At 37.6% G+C, this 19,392-nt stretch overlaps 1 protein-coding gene across 1 annotated transcript; it reads right to left on the bottom strand.

Moving 5' to 3' along the window:
- Positions 1-15,206: 15,206 nt before the first annotated feature.
- Positions 15,207-18,153, bottom strand: LOC126368129 (leucine-rich repeat-containing protein 4). The gene has a single exon (XM_050012004.1). It carries the CDS (start codon positions 17,960-17,962, stop codon positions 15,962-15,964), a length of 2,001 nt encoding a protein of 666 aa, XP_049867961.1. The 5' UTR covers positions 17,963-18,153; the 3' UTR covers positions 15,207-15,961.
- Between the last annotated feature and the right edge of the window lie 1,239 nt (positions 18,154-19,392).

The following is a 19,392-nucleotide window of genomic DNA, read 5'->3' as shown; positions in this document are numbered from 1 at the left end:
TTGGTAACTCCTGCCGCTCGTAGCTCGCCGACATTTTTGATGGAAATATTTTTCCATTCTGTCACAGGTATTTGGCAAAAACCGAAAAATAGTTTTTAATTTATATTGGTGCATTTTTAAATGGGAAATGATTGTTGGTATAACGTTACTTCCCGATATTTATTTATACAATATGTTTTACTACCGCTTCCTGAAAAATGTATGAGGTATCAAGTAGGTATACCTAGTAGTTACCTGATAGATAAGTAGTAATACTGTTACCAGATAGCCTAGTTATGCGAGCATTAGTGCTGTTTCCAGAACACGCCATCTAATTTTATTTTAAGTTATACCTGTCATTTTCTTATCCGGACGGGTAATCGACAAGCATAAAATTTATGGAATACTTCAATTTTAGGCAGAAATTTAAATAACCCTCTCTGAATTAGCCAATAATCCAACTGGTAACATATTAGCTAGATGATTTTTTATTCACCCGGGTTATTCATTCATTCCCTTATTCATTTTAAAATTAGCTGTGAATTATCCGTCTCGCTCGAATCATTCCTTTTCGGCGGCTATATAATTTAAAATAAAACTTAAAATAAAATTAGATGATATGTACTACTTATGTTCTTTTATATTTGTCCATCTACTGAGAAATAAGCATAAAATTGTTTTATTTTTAGGTAAAGTTTCGATATATTTACCTAAAACGTACTATTATAATTGCGTTGGTTAAATATTCGTTCTCAACTTGAGACACTCTTATCCAATGACAAAAGTACGGGCTGTATAGGCACTAACATTATACATATAAAGTCCCGTCCTAAAGTACATTAAAAGCTCCAGTTCCTTCGATTGTAGACTTGTTCAAGAGTATACGAAATATATAACGTTTAATTGTAGTTCTCACTTTGAAGTTGTGACATTGAATACCAGTGAAGTTGGGTTGTGAAATACTAATAGTTTGAAAGTTCTATATTAACCCTGACACTGGGCATGATGAGATCGGTTATCAACCTTACAGACTACAAGACAGAAGAAGAAATGAATTAAGCTTGTCACGAACTGTTCGGTTTATAATATATGTTGAATGTTTAATCTTATATGTAAAGAATTGTTTTTATCTAAGTAATTAAAATTGTAGATTTATCTTGGATGGTACTTCGATTATCGCGCGCGCCTCGTTTTTTACCCGACTGCCAAAGAGGGTAATGTTGAGGGAGTGTATGTAAGTATGTATGTATGTCTGTTCCTTTGTGACCTCCTGTAGCCTAAACGGCTTGATGGATTTTGATGTATGAGGTATCGTTAGATTTGTCTTGATTACGGGAGTGTCATAGGATACATTTTATCATAAAAGTCCCACGGGATAAAGACATAATAATATTTTTTCTAAATTTCCCTTTAAACAACAAAAATATGTATGCGGTATCATTAGATTCATTTCAATCACGGGAGTAATTAATATAGGATACGTTTTTTCTCAAAATTCCCACGGGAACATGTTAATTCTGCGTCAACGCAAAGCAACTCATGCGTTAGCAAGCAAAAAGATAGGGCGTGGCCTGGCATGCGGCGCGCGGCGCGGTGCGGAGGGGGATATGCTCGAGAGTAACATCACTCGTAATCTAAAGCCAAATGTCGTCGAAATAATTTAAAATGGTACTTACATATACATAGTCTTCTACATCTACAACATTTTCGTTAAATAAAAACAGCTAAAAAGTTATAAATAAAAGAATTATTATTAAAAAAACAAAATACCCGACTGCACACTAAAAAAAGAGTAAAATTATTATTAAAAAAACAAAATACCCGACTGCACACTAAAAAAAGAGTAAAACAAGCCACACAATAATATTGATCAATCAAATGCTAAAAACTAATTATGTAATACCGTTTAAACAATACCTATATTAAAATACACTACAATATGTGTTCGTAATCGATAGTTAAATAAACAGAAACTTATTTTGAATACAAATTTACTGAATATAATTTATAAATGTTGATGGAAAGCATCGCAGGCGGGGACCACCTTGACCGCCACCAACGAAAATTCTGCTAAATGGTGCACAACCGAAATGACTATAAATAAGCCTCTGTTGGTCCCCGCCTGCGATGCTTTCCATCAACATTTATAAATTATATTCAGTAAATTTGTATTCAAAATAAGTTTCTGTTTATTTAACTATCGATTACGAACACATATTGTAGTGTATTTTAATATAGGTATTGTTTAAACGGTATTACATAATTAGTTTTTAGCATTTGATTGATCAATATTATTGTGTGGCTTGTTTTACTCTTTTTTTAGTGTGCAGTCGGGTATTTTGTTTTTTTAATAATAATTTTACTCTTTTTTTAGTGTGCAGTCGGGTATTTTGTTTTTTTAATAATAATTCTTTTTTCCATCCCTTCTTCATCTCTTTAAAGGTCATTTCTAGGATAAAAAATTACCCTATGTTCTTCCCTAGATCTCTAATTATCTGTACCAAATTTCATCTACATCGGTTCAGCGTTTCAAGCGTGAAAAGATAACAGACAGAGTTACTTTCTTATTTATAATATTAATTTAGACTAGTGTGGATTTGCTGGACATAATATGGGGAACGCTAAGAACTATCACTCAGTGGGACTATGTTTATGCATATTAAGTAAATACCTATGTTTTGGCATACAAGTTGTTTTTAAATGTTTCCTTTTGGTGGTTGCCTGGAAGAAATTGCTCTAGAGCAATAAGGCCACCGAAATTGTACTACTGTGTTCATGTGTTATGTCTGATTGTTGAAATTTAGTTCTGTGCAATAAAGTATATTTGATTTGATTTTGATTTAATTTGTAATAGGGGTGCGATAGATAAATGTTTCCATGACATCCAATGAGTTTGGTGCTCTGTCTAGTAATTAGCCGTCAGCCACTCTGGGCGGGACACCTCAGCGGAGTTCCGGGACACCACTATTTGAACGCGTGCTCCATCTCCGGGAAAGTTGGTAAAAAAGCAAATTTATCTCCCGCACTCGTTGCTCTAGTTTTAAATTAATTAATTAAACATTCACGCGAACGAAACGCAAAGACCAACTCTACGGCAGATATAATTGAGAACCAGAATAATGAATGTTTAAAAAGAAATAACAGCGTAATGAAAAATATTATGACAAGGAATACAACTTGGGGCTCAAAGGCAGTTGAAAATTTAGTCGAACAATCAAGATCGCTCGCCCCCTGTTCCATTGTGCGCCAAAACATTTTATTGTCAGCAAAAGTCTCGGTTTACGAGAAGAAAGCGAAAAGCTATTTTTTGGTTGATAATGTAAAGCCACTATAGGCATCTCTTTTAGAGAAAAAAATGTATTTCATTAAGTAGGATCTTCATAAGTATGAGGTTGCAGTTAGTTGGTGCTGGTTTCAACAGACACCTTCTAATTTTAGTTTCATTTCATTTTCATGGGTTAAGAAAATGACAGACCAGGTATAAATTAAAATAAAATTAGAACGTGTCTGCTGATATCAGCGCCATTATCATTACCATGACATAAGCTCATGACTCTATCCCAATTGGAGTAGTCAGAAGTACATCCATCGCGAGTTGAACTAAGTACCCACAACTCACCGAGCTCATCATACATGGTGATCTGTATCACCGTCCTAATGGTCGAGCCAACTGTGTTAGTGAAAATTGCACGTAAGATAAATCAATACTCATTGATGCCAATTATAAGGCGCTCCCTGCTAACAACAAGCTGGTGCTTGTTTCTCAATCACTGGTAACGGTGTACCACATAACCATAGTGACTAATTATCATAGAGCACAAAGCATACATAATCAGCATATTATGTTATACCTCCCAATGCCAGGCACAGACATTCCTTCGTCTCTCGGAGGGTTACGAAGCATAATTACTAGGCTGCTCTACTGCGACTTGGTCTAGAAACCTAGAGTCAATTAGGAAATGCAAATTCAAAGTCGCCAATCACATTGATCAAAGGCCTATAATTTCATTGGCCATAATTCCAATAGACACCTTCTAATTTTATTTTAAGTTATAAGTACCTGTCATTTACTTATCTACCGAAAAGGAAAGATACGTATGATTGACAACTGTAAATTATACAACGAATGAGTTAGGTAATAAATGAATAATCTTGGTGAATCAAATAGACATATCGCTGATATGCTATCCGTTTGACGTGTGCTGTCAACTTAATTCTGTCTGGTTTGGCCAATTTAAAATTTTGAGATGGTTATTTAAATTTCTGCCTAATATTGACGTGAGTGCCATAAATATGCCTGTCGGTTAGCCGTCCCTTTCTTTTTCGGCGGAAAAAAAGTGACAGGTATAACTTAAAATAAAATTAGTTGGTGTGTACTGGATTCAGCACGATATTTTTATTCAAGTCCATTTTAATGGGTTTATATTTCTGTCACACAACTTTTTAAATTTATTCAGGAACTCGTATCCACTAGATCGTTCATAGCCGTTACATGAGCCATGTCAGGGACCTTTGACTGTTCAATAATATAATAACAATGACACTAAGGTTGCTGAGGTTCGTCATCCGCTTCACAACCCAAACGATAAAAGAAGATTTAAAGAATGCGGTTGAACATTATTATATTTGTTCATACATATAAGTACTTATATTATGTTAGTGACATCGTAACGAAAACTTTGAGGGATGATTCAGACCATGATTCTGAGTGGATATCAATTAGAATTTTCCGCCACAAAAATGTGGAACTGAAAATAACATAAAAAAAAACAGAAAAATTTACGACTTGATATCGACTCAAAATCATGGTCTGAATAATCCCCTTCAGTATTCGTTACGGTGTCACTAACACCCATACTTACTTGTATGGCTACCTGTATACAGGGTGTTAGTGACATCGTAACGAAAACTTTGAGGGATGATTCAGGCCATGATTCTGAGTTGATATCAAGTGGAATTTTCCGTCGCAAAAGTATAGAATGGAAAATAATTTAAGAAAACACAAAAATTTTCATGAATTTTCCGACAGGAAATTCCACTTAATATCAACTCAGAATCATGGTCTGAATCATCCCCCTCAGTATTCGTTACGGTGTAACTAACACCCATACCTACTTGTATGGCTACCTGTATGTACTGGTGCGGGGTGTAAGTGACATCGTAACGAATACTGAGGGGGCTGATTTAGCTAATTATTCTGAGTTAATATCAAGTGGAATTTTTGATCGCAAAATTATAGAATTGAAAATAATTAAAAAAATAATTAAAAAAATCATGAATTTTGCGACGGAAAATTCCACTTGATTTTAACTCAGAATCATGGCCTGAATCATCCCCCTCAGTATTCGTTACGATGTCACTAACACCCAGTATACTTGTATGGGGTGTAAGTGATAGCGTAACAAATACTGAGAATGTTGATTTAGCTGTTTGTTCTGAGTTAATATCAAGTGGAATTTTCCATCGCAAAAGTATAGAATTGTAAATAATTTAAAAAATATAAAAAATCGTGAATTTTGCGACGGAAAATTCAACATGATAATAACTTAGAATTATGGTCTAAATCATACATACATACATAAACTCACGCCCGTAATCCCTAATGGGGTGGGCAGAGCCACAAGTAATCAAAGACAACTTGCAGCCACTGTTGATACGATGTCGTAAGCTGGATATGATGAACTTTATGGTGATAAGGGATCAGCCTATCGCCCATAACATTAGTCCATCATGTTAGAGGACACAATCCCTCTGGTCTGGTCTAAATCATCCCTCTTAATATTCGTTACGATGTCACTAACACCCTGTATAACCTCCTAATGATGCATCCAATTAGGTGTAGTTTGTCAGAAGAAAATATTATTTCAATTTTAAACTCAACTCTAAACTGATCTTGATATGAGCGTTCTACTACAGGTTTCTTGTAGAAGCCATAGTTATTACGTTAATTTCCTGTGCCCTCACTAGCTAGGGCTACTTATGATGCATTTGTTATTATATTTAATATGTTTGTGTGTGTGTGTGTGTAGTATGTGTAACCTGAAAACACGTAGGTATTATCACTTGATGAGGCTCCCGGAATATCTTTACCATATTTATTTCAGTTAAATTTTCGCCAGTATTGATATTCATGCAGTATGATTTTTTAAATTTCGTTAAGCACGCCACAGCCATATCGTGTGCTTTAAAAAGTTACTTAATTTCGTTCCATGTTTCCACTGCACTTATTATTACTTTAATGAGTGTACACTTCACATGAGTTTTCACTGCTGTAGCTCATAACATATTACCTACTACTTTGTTCGTTATATTTTATTAGGTATTATGTCCTAAAGAAAATTTAATTTGACATCGTCCTTTTTCCTTCCTTCCTTAATCATTTCCTTTATTTCAGCATAAGAAAATTAATTTTAGAATTATAAATCAGCTTATGAATGAGGAAGCAAAATATCAGCTTATTCATTACCCGACTGTGACGAGGCAAAAAGGTAAGTTATGTGTTTGTGCAGCCCTTTCCAGAGAATGTTTTCGAATGTTATTTTGCTGGATGTCAAATAAAATAGTAAAAAAGAACTTTAGTTGCTCATTTCAAATATATACATATTGCTAGGTTTTACTTGCGGGTTTACTTGTATTTACTCGATAATTGCATTGAATTGACAACGTAACTCCTCGGACATGTTTCGGACAGGTTTTATCTCCAAATCATGTACAAATCACGTAATATAAGCACTTTATATAAACAAATAAGACCCCAAAATAATCTAAATTTCAAAAAGAAGAATTTAAAAAAAATATTATATGTATTCTTGTTTCATACTTACATTGTGGTTTTTCCGTAGTCAGGTTTTAAGTAGTTTTTAAATTTATATTTTTTTAAGGAGCAAGGATTAAGTTATTTATTAAAGCCTATAGGGAAGGCTACTGAAACATTAAATGAATACATTTTATTTTATTTATCAAATCACGTCAATCAGTAGAAGAAGAAAAATTATAAACCATTTTCCTTCTTACATTTGTGAAAAGTAATTCGAGCGTGTGGGAGGAGAACGTCGCGAGTAAAGCGAGGCACGTTTCTCAGCAAGCTTTTATAAGTATACCTATTTGTGTAATTAATATTGGCTTATACAGGGTGTTAGTGACATCGTAACGAAAACTTTGAGGGATGATTCAGACCATGACTCTGAGTTGATATCAAGTGGAATTTTCCGTCGCAAAAGTATGGAAAATACTTAATTTAAAAAAACAAATATTTTCATGAATTTTCCGACAGGAAATTCCACTTGATATCAACTCAGAATCATGGTCTGAACCATCCCCCTCAGTATTCCTTACGGTGTCACTAACACCCATACCTACTTGTATGGCTACCTGTATGTACTTGTATGAGGTGTAAGTGACATCGTAACGAATACTGAGACGGATGATTTAGCTCATTACTCTGAGTTAATATCAAGTGGAAAAATAATTTATAAAAACTAAAAAAAAAAATTACTTAATTTTGCGACGGAAAATTACACTTGATATTAACTACGAATCATTCTCGTCAGTATTCCTTACGATGTCACCAACATACGTATAGTTCGGAATCGGTTGGCAGAGTTACTTGTCACCAGTTTATGCAGTCACTCTTAAGAAGAGAGCAACCGTATTCCAATATTGAACCAGATAGAAATAAAATGTACACAAGTTAAATAAATCACGCCCGTAAGCCCTGTTTTGGTAGACAGTCGACTTCGTTGAGATTCCACGGAATGTTAAACAGTAACGACTTCACCACAAAACAATGACTAGCGCTTAAGTCTGTTTAAAAAGAATGACAGGGAAAGCCAAATTAAATCTTTTAAATAATTCGATTGCACATTGCTTAACTGTGAATATTTCAAAGAACTTTTAAAGAGTGATTTTTGCAAATATCCGGTTGGAACTTATGCATGTTACCAATGGTGCTCAAACTAGTACCTAAATAACAGAAAAAGTAACAGAAAGAGTAACTAAATAAGAAAGCGTTTTCAATTTTAACGTCGTAATTTTGACCCGGTTTTCCAGGCACAGTAAGTATTTAATGGGAATTAGATTTTAAATGGACTTTTGACTTACAACCCTAAAGGGCAATGCAGAGGCATCCAAAATGATAATACTGCTTCATGCAAAAGATGTCAAAATACGATATACCATGTATTGGATGTTAGCAACACGTCAAATTCATCGTAAAATAAAAATGCGACGTCAAGCCACTCGCCGTAGCGGGAACCGCCGTTTGGGGAGTCCATGTCACCGCCATAGTTCGAAAAAATTAAGGTACTTTTAACATTCATCATCAGCCCATTAACGTCCCCACTGCTGGGGCACGGGCCTTCTCTATGGATGGATAGGGAGATCGGGCCTTAAACCACCACGCGGGCCCAGTGCGGATTGGTGGTTATTAACGACTGCTAATGCAGCCGGGACCAACGGCTTAACGTGCCTTCCGAAGCACGGAGGAGCTCGAGATAAAACTTTTTTTTGTGGTCACCCATCCTGTGACCGGCCTTTGCGAAAGTTGCTTAACTTCAACAATCGCAGACCGAGCGGGTTTACCGCTGCGCCACCGAGCTCCTCATCTTTTAACATTACTTACTTATTATTACTTTTTACATGTAGGTTAGTTTATTAGATAAACAAATCTGTGACGTAATACCTTCCCTGTGAAAGCAACTTTATCCCCACGGCAGATTTTGTCCGCTCTCTATGTCGTCATGAATCCATTGTTTTATTCCATTCAGCTTCTAATGATATCAAAAGATGACAGTCTACGGGAAAGATACGGCCTTCTGAAGTTTAATGAGGTACCTTCTATGCTACGTTGCTCAAAAACAATATACACAGATGGCGCTGTAAAGAGTTTCCTTCGTTTAATCTTCTAATTTAATGCGTAACAGAGTTCTTTTTGGGTATTAATAATGACCCTTTTTATTAAACCCAGGCACAATTACATCTTCCATCCATTATTATTCAAATCAATATAAAGAGAAGCAATATAGGTTGCAACATAATTAATTACATACATAATGTGATCCAAATATCAAGCAACCATTATTTTTAAATACGCTTCTGCCATTACATTGTATTTTTGAATAACCCCAATAATAAGAAAATAGAAAACATGAAACAGTAGGACTAGGGCCCTGTGCTGGGAGGTTTTCTGGCCACGTCTTTCCCTCAGCGTTACAGATTCCGATGTGGTAGTAGTTTTACAGCTAGTTACATAATATGTAATTTAATTTTTTGACGTTCAAAAAGCGCTAACTTTGTAAGCCAATACTTTTGAATTTTTGAATAGATATTGGCCCCGATTCCTGCAGACACCGCCTAATTTTATTTAAAGTTATATCCGTCATTTTCATATCCGTCGAAAAGGAAAGGGACGGATGATTCACAGCTCTTAATTTTCGGAAGAATGAGTGAATGAATGAATAACCCGGGCGAATCAAAAGGTACGTCGCTGGTATGCATTCCGTTTGACGTGCTGTCTACTTAACTGTGTCGGGTTATTGACGGATGTAAAATTATTAGACGGTTTAGATTTTTGCTTAAAATTGACGTGTGTTCCATAAATTTTATTCTTGTCGATTACCCGTCCCTTTCCTTTTCGGCGGATAAGAAAGTGACAGATATAACTTAAAATAAAATTAGATGGTATTTACAGGAATTAGCACCATTATTACGTTAAATCTCGACAGCTCCATCTGTATTATTTTTGAGGAACGTAGCCTGGAAAGTCCCTCATCTAATTTGAACATTTAATTATCTTAGAATAATAAATTAGTACGATTCTACATCAAATTAAATTGTTTTAATATATGACTGACACGTGGCAGTTGAAGATTGTAATTGGGTGGATATTTAAATAATCTTTGTCGGTTATATACAGGGTGTTAGTGACATCGTAACGAAAACTGAGGGGGATGATTCAGCTTATATCAAGTGGAGTTCTCCGTCGCAAAATTCATGTCTTTTGTGTTTTTTTTTTAATCATTATTTTTAATTGTACACATGATATTAACTCAGAATCTCTCTCTCTCTCCTTGGCATTTATTATCCCCATCTGATGGTGGGGTCTGCCTTCTTCGTACTTCTCTTCCACTTGATATTAACTCAAAATAATGAGTTGAATCACCCCCCTCAGTTCTTTACGATGTAACTTACAAGTACGTGCAGCGGGCTTAGCACCGTAAGCGCGCGACTCTTTCTCGCTTTGACATACGTCACCCGTCACTCTCTCACAGTACTGCACAGAAAGAGACAATGATCTCTCTATACTCCCGTCTGTGAGTACGGAACCCTAAAAGTCACCCACAGCAAAACAATAATTCATATGACGTAAATTTTATTTCAAATTGTGAATTTCACTTCATTACTCGATTTTACATTGAGGTTTACAATCTATCGTGGCCCAGTGGTCCGGTGGTTGAGCGTTGGGCTCACGATCCACAAAAAAACTTTGTGACCTCTAATTTGGTTAGGATATTAAAGGCTGATCACCTGATTGTCCGAAAGCAAGATGATCCGTGCTTCCGAAGGCACGTAAAGCTGTTGGTCCCAGTTCCTACTTACTGATGTAAGTATGTAGTCGTTACATGAGTCATGTCAGGAACCTTTGGCCGCTCAATAATAGCCCTGACACCAGGGTTGATGAGGTTGGTATTCCACCTCACCACCCACACGATAAGAAGATCTACCGTAATAACAATAACATATATTATGTATAAGCAATATTATAAATTGTTAACAACTTGTAGCGTTGTTTTGTTATTGTACCTACCTACAGCATAGAATAAGGAACAGTTCGAAATTTACTTCAAGTGGCCACAGCTTTTGTATTTCACTGTAAAGTTGTTCTATCTATTTACAATTTAAATTCTATTGTGGTATTGAAGGAATACCTCTAGCAACTTGGGCAAATAGAAAATTCAATTTAAATATTAGATTGTGTATGTAGTATATAATTATGTATATGCAACTCCTCTGCTGGACTGGGAGTAAAGAAAAAACATGGAATGCGTTCAGCTGCCCGTCTTCCCGTGCATGTCGTAAAAGGCGACAAAGGGACAGCGTCCTGTCCAACATGATGGATCATCTGTAAGAGCGATAGGCTGATCCCCTATCATCACACGGTTTATCATTATCCACATTAGGACTATGTATCAAAAGTGGCTGCAAATAGTTTCTTGATTATTTGTAGTTCTGCCCACCCCTTCGGGGAATACGGGCGTGAGTTTATGTATGTATGTATATGTATATAATTATATGGAAAAAGTTAACCTAGTGATGGTCGAAAGCCGTAATAACCCAGGTATTAAGAACTCGTGACTCAGAACAGGTCCCGGGTTCGAATATCTGGCTCTAAACTACCGAACTTGACATTGTATCTGAAATCATGCTTAGGTCATAATTAATAGACGCCCCATGCTTAACTGTGAAGTAAACACATTGTGAGAAAACTTATATGGTCGAGAAATGTGTTTCCGGAGTTATGTGACTTGACCTATAATTTTATTTAAGTAGCATGTATTTTCGTGAAGGAAATAGATCTGTTATTTTCATATAGACCTAATGATATACAAAACGGAAGAATATCAAGACTGGCTGTGGGTTATCCTACTCATAAGTTGTGACTCCCGAGAGGGTGTGAATATTATAAAGCATGTCGATCTTTCTGGACTAAAATTATTTTGAAAGGAGATAAAACAATTTAAGCAGGTTCCATCTAGGTGTTAAATTGCCCGCACCCCGTCAAAGGCTGTCGACAAGTGTCGCAATCGGATTTGCACTAAGCTCGGTTACCTACTCACTATATAGCTATCACTATCACACACCTACCTATTGCATATGACATATATTTATAGAAACGAAAATAGTGTGTCATAGTTATTGAAAGTCTAATAGGCAAAGGTGTCCACGAATGGGGAGCCTTTTTGCCATTAAATGGGCACAAATCCGGGAAACCACGTAATATCGATTATTGATGATCCAAATAAATCAAACTCAAAAGATAAACAATATTGCACGAATTTACTTCACTGTTAAATTAGGAGTTAAAAAACAGAACACGTAAAGCTACTTATCCAAAAAAGCAAATCAAATATACTTTATTGCCCAGAACTAAAACTTTCGATTTGTATATTATGTTACATACATATCATAGAAGATTAAGGTTTAATATCGCCTCGAATATTATGAACTAGAGACTGGTACCTACGGTTCGTCACAAAATCATAATCCATCTTTGGACTCCAAAACCTACAGTTACAATAACAAAATCGATCATTTCAATATGGCACATCACTATGAATGTCACAACACTGGCTTTTGCACTTTGATAGATCTAACTCGCACCACGCGTTGATACTTTGTTATAAGAGTATTATATGATCTGTGGTTATAAGTATTGAAATATATTCACTTCTATTATCGTGTGGGTTGTGAGGTGAATTAACAACCTCAGCAATCCTAGTATCAGTATTCCTGGTCATGTAAGGACTATATTCACTAATTGCACTGAACTTGACGTTCTATTTCATATTACCTAAGTAGGGCTGCAAGGAAGTTGTCTTCTGCTAGTCTACCCGACCTGACATATATTGTAGGTGTGTTACACATATATGTATATTGAGTATGTACATATACCGTTTTATTAATTCAAAGAGAGATCCTAACTAATATATCAACTTCACGTTCCTACGTTAGACAGTGGGACGGGCGTCAATTTTTGAACACTCATATCTTCCGTTCAATTCAACGTAACATAAAATAAAATGAATTGTTTAGTTCATAGTCATGTTCCACAATTTCTATTTTGGTCAGACTTAGAATATGTAAATTACACGAATATTATTATTTTCACAAAACTAAACTTCAACTAAAGTATAATCTCTAAAATATTTATCACTTTTCGACGAGCAATATTTTTTTAGAATATAGGTTAAGTATTGAATTTTTAAAGCATGAAATATCGTAAGTCAATTTTGTTTTAAATATAAAAGCCTATTAATAGAAGATACATTATTATTTATTAATAGCTATAGGACGATGACAAGCAATATCGCAAAACATATCATATGTAGGTACTACCTACGTAATTTTCTAAATTTAGGCATTATTATTTTTATATTTTTTTTATTAAGTAAACTTAATTGTGTTGACTATATTGTAGTGCTCTTACAGGGTTCCTGTTTGTATTTTCCTCTACTTTTAAGACCGTTGTACTAACATCAGCATATAGAAATAAGTGCGCAATGCAAACAAATATCAAATAGCATATAATATTCCTTTTTTACATGAATTGCTTCGATATGGCCTATTTAACCCCCCAGGAATGCAATAAATATCGTATCGTAGAACATCAACTTCAACAATATAGGTACATACATACCTACATAAAAGGGAAGAGAATAAAAGCTGTCATTGGTAAATTGAATTCTGAAAGAATACTGTAGATGTACGTAGGTACTTGCAGAGATTCAATTACGTTGTAAGTAATTCCTTATCTCAGTCGCTCTCGTAATGAAAAGAATGGTCTGCTAATCCTTAACAAGACTACAAGTCTGTATAACCTCACATAACACGTGCTTATTAGAAGAGCGGTTATTTTTATATTTTTCTACTGTAACGTTTGAAATTCCTTAAATACAGCCCCAACCGAAAGCATAATCATAAATAATTTCATAAGGGCCCGGTCCAGTCCATACCTACCTACTTGTAAGTGAGTATATCGAAAACGTTGTAATTAACCTTCAACTCCGTTAGCAACCCGAATTTAACCACTTACACACAACAACACACAACTTTGATTTGTGACTTAATAGGGTAGTTTCCAACTAATCAAATCAGTTACTTTTTACCAAACGACAAAACACAAAATTGCTATGGAATTTGTAAGAAAAAGCAACCGAGAAAAAGCAAAATCAACCAAGACGTCACGTCACACGTCATAGAAAAACGTGACAAAATGTCGCACATTTCTTTTTATTAAAAATCATAAATAAGTTAAAGATAAAAAAGAAAACGTTTCCGTCATCTTTAGATCTCTTTCTTTAGTAAACCAGAATTTCATGATTCATCTTTGACCTAGGAAACCCAATCATAAGGAAACATATTAACTTCAAAAAAATTACAATTGACCTTCGAGAAGTTTATCCATGATAATTACGTTGAATAAATGATTCTGATTTCTGATTACTCTCTTTTCCATTTTTGAAAGTTGAGACTGCGAAGTGAACTCTACCAAAATGCAAGCAACATACCTCCCTACTAATTTTGTACTACAACTTTCTGTAACGTCATTACTTATTCGGGCGATGTTTCTTTATTTAGCATAAACATTCAAAGCGCTTCAAAATTTTCTCCATTAAACCCGTTTAGGGTTTGGTTCCAATAAAAAAGAGAATTGAACGGAAATGAAATAACGCTAACCGGTTTTTCGTTGCGCATCGAAGACGAGCTCGAGCCTTTTTTGTGTCGCTAAGCCTCCGCCGGCTCCAACAATGGATTAGTAGGAACCTTATTCATAATGCATTGTGGTGCCCAACAAACGACATTCCCCTGTACCTACGTGTGCTTACCTGATAATAAATATGTGGGTGCGTTGCGTAGGTACGTCTCCCTCGCTGCTATGCCACGTACAAACGCACACCATTATTGTCACATAATTTGGTAATCAAGATTCGACCTTACATACCACGTTATGTTAAAATTTCACCTAATCTTTCACGATTCCGTCTGTGTACAGTCGAATAACATTCAATACAAATTTAAGTTTTTGCAGAAGCTTTGTAAAAGTAATGAACAAAACTGTGAAATAATCACTCATTACAGTTTATAAGTTATAATGAGTTACAAAATCAACTTCGTACCTAATTACTTTCATAATTGTATGAAACGGAATATTTTATTACACACACAGAGTTTCGCTATTGTTCGTCCAACAATGAATATAAGTCGTAAAATATACTCTCCGATATTAGGATTTCTCTTGTACAGTCGGCTCTACGGAAACATTGAAAATTTTTGAGTGTTATTCGGAGTTGTTACTACCAAAGTTAGTTGTGTTGCCTCGAATGTAAGTATATAGGTACATTTAGCATTTCATTTTGTCTATGTAAGGTATTACGTTATGTCTTTTTTGGTAAAGTTTATAATAATGATAAAGAAATGAAACAGAGCAGATACACATTTCATAATCGCCTTGTTTATTATTTTCACTTTTTACTCTAAATCTCTTATTTTTCACCAACATAAAATTTACACATACATTATCATACAATGTATAACATTCACCGTGCGTTTTGGGCAGTCGGCATTACTGCTAGGAAGCACCACCTCACATCACATTAACCTAGCGTTCGTATGAACACAATATATATCTTTATTATATATAGATAGTTACAATCGTCTGACTCTAAGTTTGGCATACATTCCTTAACTATTCTGACGAACATCAAAATATGCAAAGTGCTATAACTGGCCTGGTGGCCCGGCAGATGCCCATGATAATAACAGCAGTATTGCCGACCGACTGCGCTTGAGTAATATAGTTTCATTATATTACTTTGAATGGGAAGTTGAATATCTTTGGATAATTATGTCGTGTCTCTTACACGTAGGCGTTATTAATTAAAGTCATTGTAACATCTTAAACTGATTTGCAACAATCAAGGTAAGTAATATATTTATATTCAGTATTTATTATTTGGCGATCATAGACAATACCATTCCATATCACGTTATAATTTACACTTACTTCTTTCAACTAGTCAGTCGCGGACCCATCACAATCGGATCCAATTTAACTTTCCCTTAGTTAACTAAATAAATTATATGATACAAAAAATATTACACTAACAACCTGTGTAGGTATAGATTACACATACCATACGTATATAGATGAGTCCTAGTTTACAGTATTTACATGACATGTCATCTAGATATGTAACAGGGTAGTCTAGACGTCAGTAGCACAGCCGTCGTGGTAGCCGTCTTCGGCCGAGGGCCTGGTGATGGTGAGCACGCGCTTGAGCGCGGCCACCGGCGGCAGCACGGGCGGCGCGCGTTGCCACACGCGCAGCGTGCGCGCCGGCGCCGCGCCGCCACCGCCGCCCGACACTGGCAGCCCGTAGTCCGGCGGATACGGCGCATCGCCAGCCGCTGCCACCGCCGCCGGCGCCGCCGCCGCCGCGTGCGACCGCGGGAACGTCCGCGACATGTAACCCAGCTCCTCCTGCGACCCGTCCACGCTACAGTTCTCGATTATCGGTGTCCGGTCGTTGTAGTACGCCGGTATCGCCGAACTGACCGCCCGAGCCAAATTACTCGCTTGATTCATCTTCATTTGATCCCAGAGACCAGACGGGTATAATGAATCGGAAGCCTCGCGGGCGTACTCACCGCTGCCCGGGCGAGCGACGCTGTCGGGCCGCGTGTCGTTGATGAGGTCTGGGTCGATGGCAGTGGACACGGTCGGGGACACCACCACCGGACCTCCGGCGGTCACCACGCTACCTCTCCCTTCGTAATGATTAGTCGTATAAGGAATATCGTTCACTCTCGGCGGTTTCGAAACTGGGTTACATTTGGTATCATTATAGTTTGAAGATTCTTGTCTATTAGTCATAACCGCCACATGAGGTCTGTCTGTCGCCGCTGGATGTACTTCGTTTCCGGATACGACTCTGTCTATAGTATTAGGAGTCTTGCTTTCACAAGCCGGTGCGGGACGAAACCGGACAAACGTAATGAGTAAAGCCAGGGAAATAACGACAATAACTAAGAACAAAGCGGCCCCCAGACTCGCTATTTGTGCGCTCCCCAAAGACGCCATTCCCACCGGCATTTGTGTAACGTGTACCGTAAAATTGGCTTCGGCATTTCCACCTTTGTTATCAGCCACGCAGTAAAATTCTACCGAATCAGCTTCCTGAGCATTGGTAAGTATCAAAGAAGATTTCTTTTTTGATTCGCCTTCTTCAAAAATATAAATCTTTTGGTGGGGATTAAAATTACTTCCGTTCTGCAGTAATCGACCGTTCCAATACCAGTTTATATTTGCACTGGGTACGGCTTCCGTTCTGCATGTGACCGAGGCATTTTCACCTACGACGGCCTCGATGTGTCTGCTGACCGGTAATATTTCCGGTTTGCAGGCGAACTCTTCAATATGTAATTCAGCGAAGGGTCGATTGGCGAGCCTAGTGGGCGCGGAGCACGCTGGTGTCGACAGCAGCTTGTGCTTCTCCAGCCACTGCTTCAGGTCCCGCAGCCGACAGTCGCACGTCCAAGGATTGTCTGATAAATCTATCGCTCTCAATTTGTCTAACCTTTCTAACGAGCTCAGCGGCAAATCCCGAAGCTTATTGTGACTGAGCTTTAATGATTCAAGAGATCTCAAGTTTCTAAATGCGTCGGGCGATATGTCTCTAATGTCACATTTCGACAAATCAAGCTTAACCACGCTCCCGAGACTATTCAATGCATCTGAATGTACTTTGAGAATTGGATTTTGAGCCAATGTGAGATCTCTGAGAAACGGAGCATCTCTGAAACTATTCGAAGGAATTTGCGTAAGTAAATTATGGGAAAGATCGAGCTCTACTAAGTTAGTTAGGCCTTTAAAAGCACGATCGTGTATTTGTCCGATGTTACAGCTGCGCAGGTAGACCCGCTGCAAGTTGACGAGGCCAGTGCGGGCGAAGGCCTCCTGCGGCAGGATCTGCAGGTTGTTCCCCGAGAGGTCCAACACCTGCGTGGCGGGGTCCACTGGTTCGGGGACGGTGATGAGCGCGCGGTCCACGCATTCCACCGTCTGCTTTCCTCCCTTCCACTTGCACGCACACACGGCGGGGCAGGACCCCGGAGGCGCCACTCCGGCCAAAATCGTTTCCCACGCCACCACACTCACTGTCACTAGTAACCACCTCATTTTAATTCCAATCCGATTTATGTTCATTGATAACTTTTACTATAATTCATTTCTTACACTGTTCCACGTTTGAATCATCACAAATTTACTAATAGTTAACTTTACTTGAAATGTCTAAAGATATGGACTCTCTATATTTCTATATCGAATCACATCACTACTCGAGAAAGTTGGCGAACGACACATGACGGCACGTAGCGCACTCGCGACGGCTGTAAATCAACTGAGAGGGAGGGATCGTCTCGGTGAAAAGAGCTCAACGCATGCGCGTTGGCGGCTCCCCTCGCCCCGCTTTGCGGCTTCTCCGCGCGACCAAGTTGAGTAGCCCTACTCGACGTGAACTGTTGAAAGAATTCCAAAAGTGTAATTTTCTACCTGGCTTGTGACCGCGACCGAGCCCCGCGCTCGCCAGCCCGTCACGTTCATTCATAAATACCTGAGCCGGAGGGACAGTCTCAATGCGGCCAGATGCAACAATACTTGCACGCACCGGCACCGCCATGCGGCACACAAACCGCTCCTATTCTACACAATACACATCTTTTGTTGCGATCACGTCACGACACAGCGTCAGGTAGAGGACTAATTATAAATAGCAGATCGACGGGGAAGGCAGGTACGCGACAACAATAACACAGGATGTGTCGTACAAAGAACACGATATTTTCATTCATTACTTCGTTGAATGAACGAAGCGACGTTGTAATTGATGTTTTTACTAACTTTACAATTCGTAGAAAAACTAAACAACTGGTTAGAAGTAAACGGTTTTACTATCTTGAGTCATCGGTTAAGCAAATGTGAAACGCTCAATGAGTAAAGTTGATATCTAACGAATAGTTTTGTAATTGAGCCACCTGAGTGAAAGGGTGTAACGGAAGCCTGATAAAGAGCGTCGTGGAGTATAAATGAGTGGATGATGGTTGGCACGCGGCTGGCACACTCCGCCATGTGTGCCGTCAGCTGCGGGGACACCTGGAGGCGCGGGCGACGGGTGGCGACGGCTGCAGGGGCGCGTGGCGCGGCGCCGCCTGCCTTATAAGGCTTCAAGCTTTATAATAAAGTTAGCGCTTAAAAGCATGTGACAAGAAGCCCCTTGCAAGCGACATAAGCATCTAATAACTTAATTTTCACTCCACTACTTTCTTAGCAAAGTGAATAATAACATTAGCAACACCGTTGCTTGAAAATCTCATTCATGAATATTCAGAATTGAGATATTAAATGCGTTTAAAAAACTTTGTTTAATGAAAGTTTACATAAACTTACGGAATCAGAATTATTAAGATATAAACATCCACAAGGAATAATGGTTTCCTCCATTCTCAAAAATAAATCAAGCTGAACGACGAGAAAACCAGAAACATCTTTCAAAACATTCATTGAGCATTCGGACGATCTCAAAACTGTTTGGAAAGTTATGATAACATCTGCTGAATGGGTGAAACGGAATGAGA

This window comes from Pectinophora gossypiella, chromosome 7 (assembly GCF_024362695.1).
Source record: "Pectinophora gossypiella chromosome 7, ilPecGoss1.1, whole genome shotgun sequence".
In the NCBI taxonomy this organism is placed as follows: domain Eukaryota; kingdom Metazoa; phylum Arthropoda; class Insecta; order Lepidoptera; family Gelechiidae; genus Pectinophora; species Pectinophora gossypiella.
Note: the sequence above shows the minus strand (reverse complement) of the source record. Positions and strands in the feature narration are given on the sequence as shown.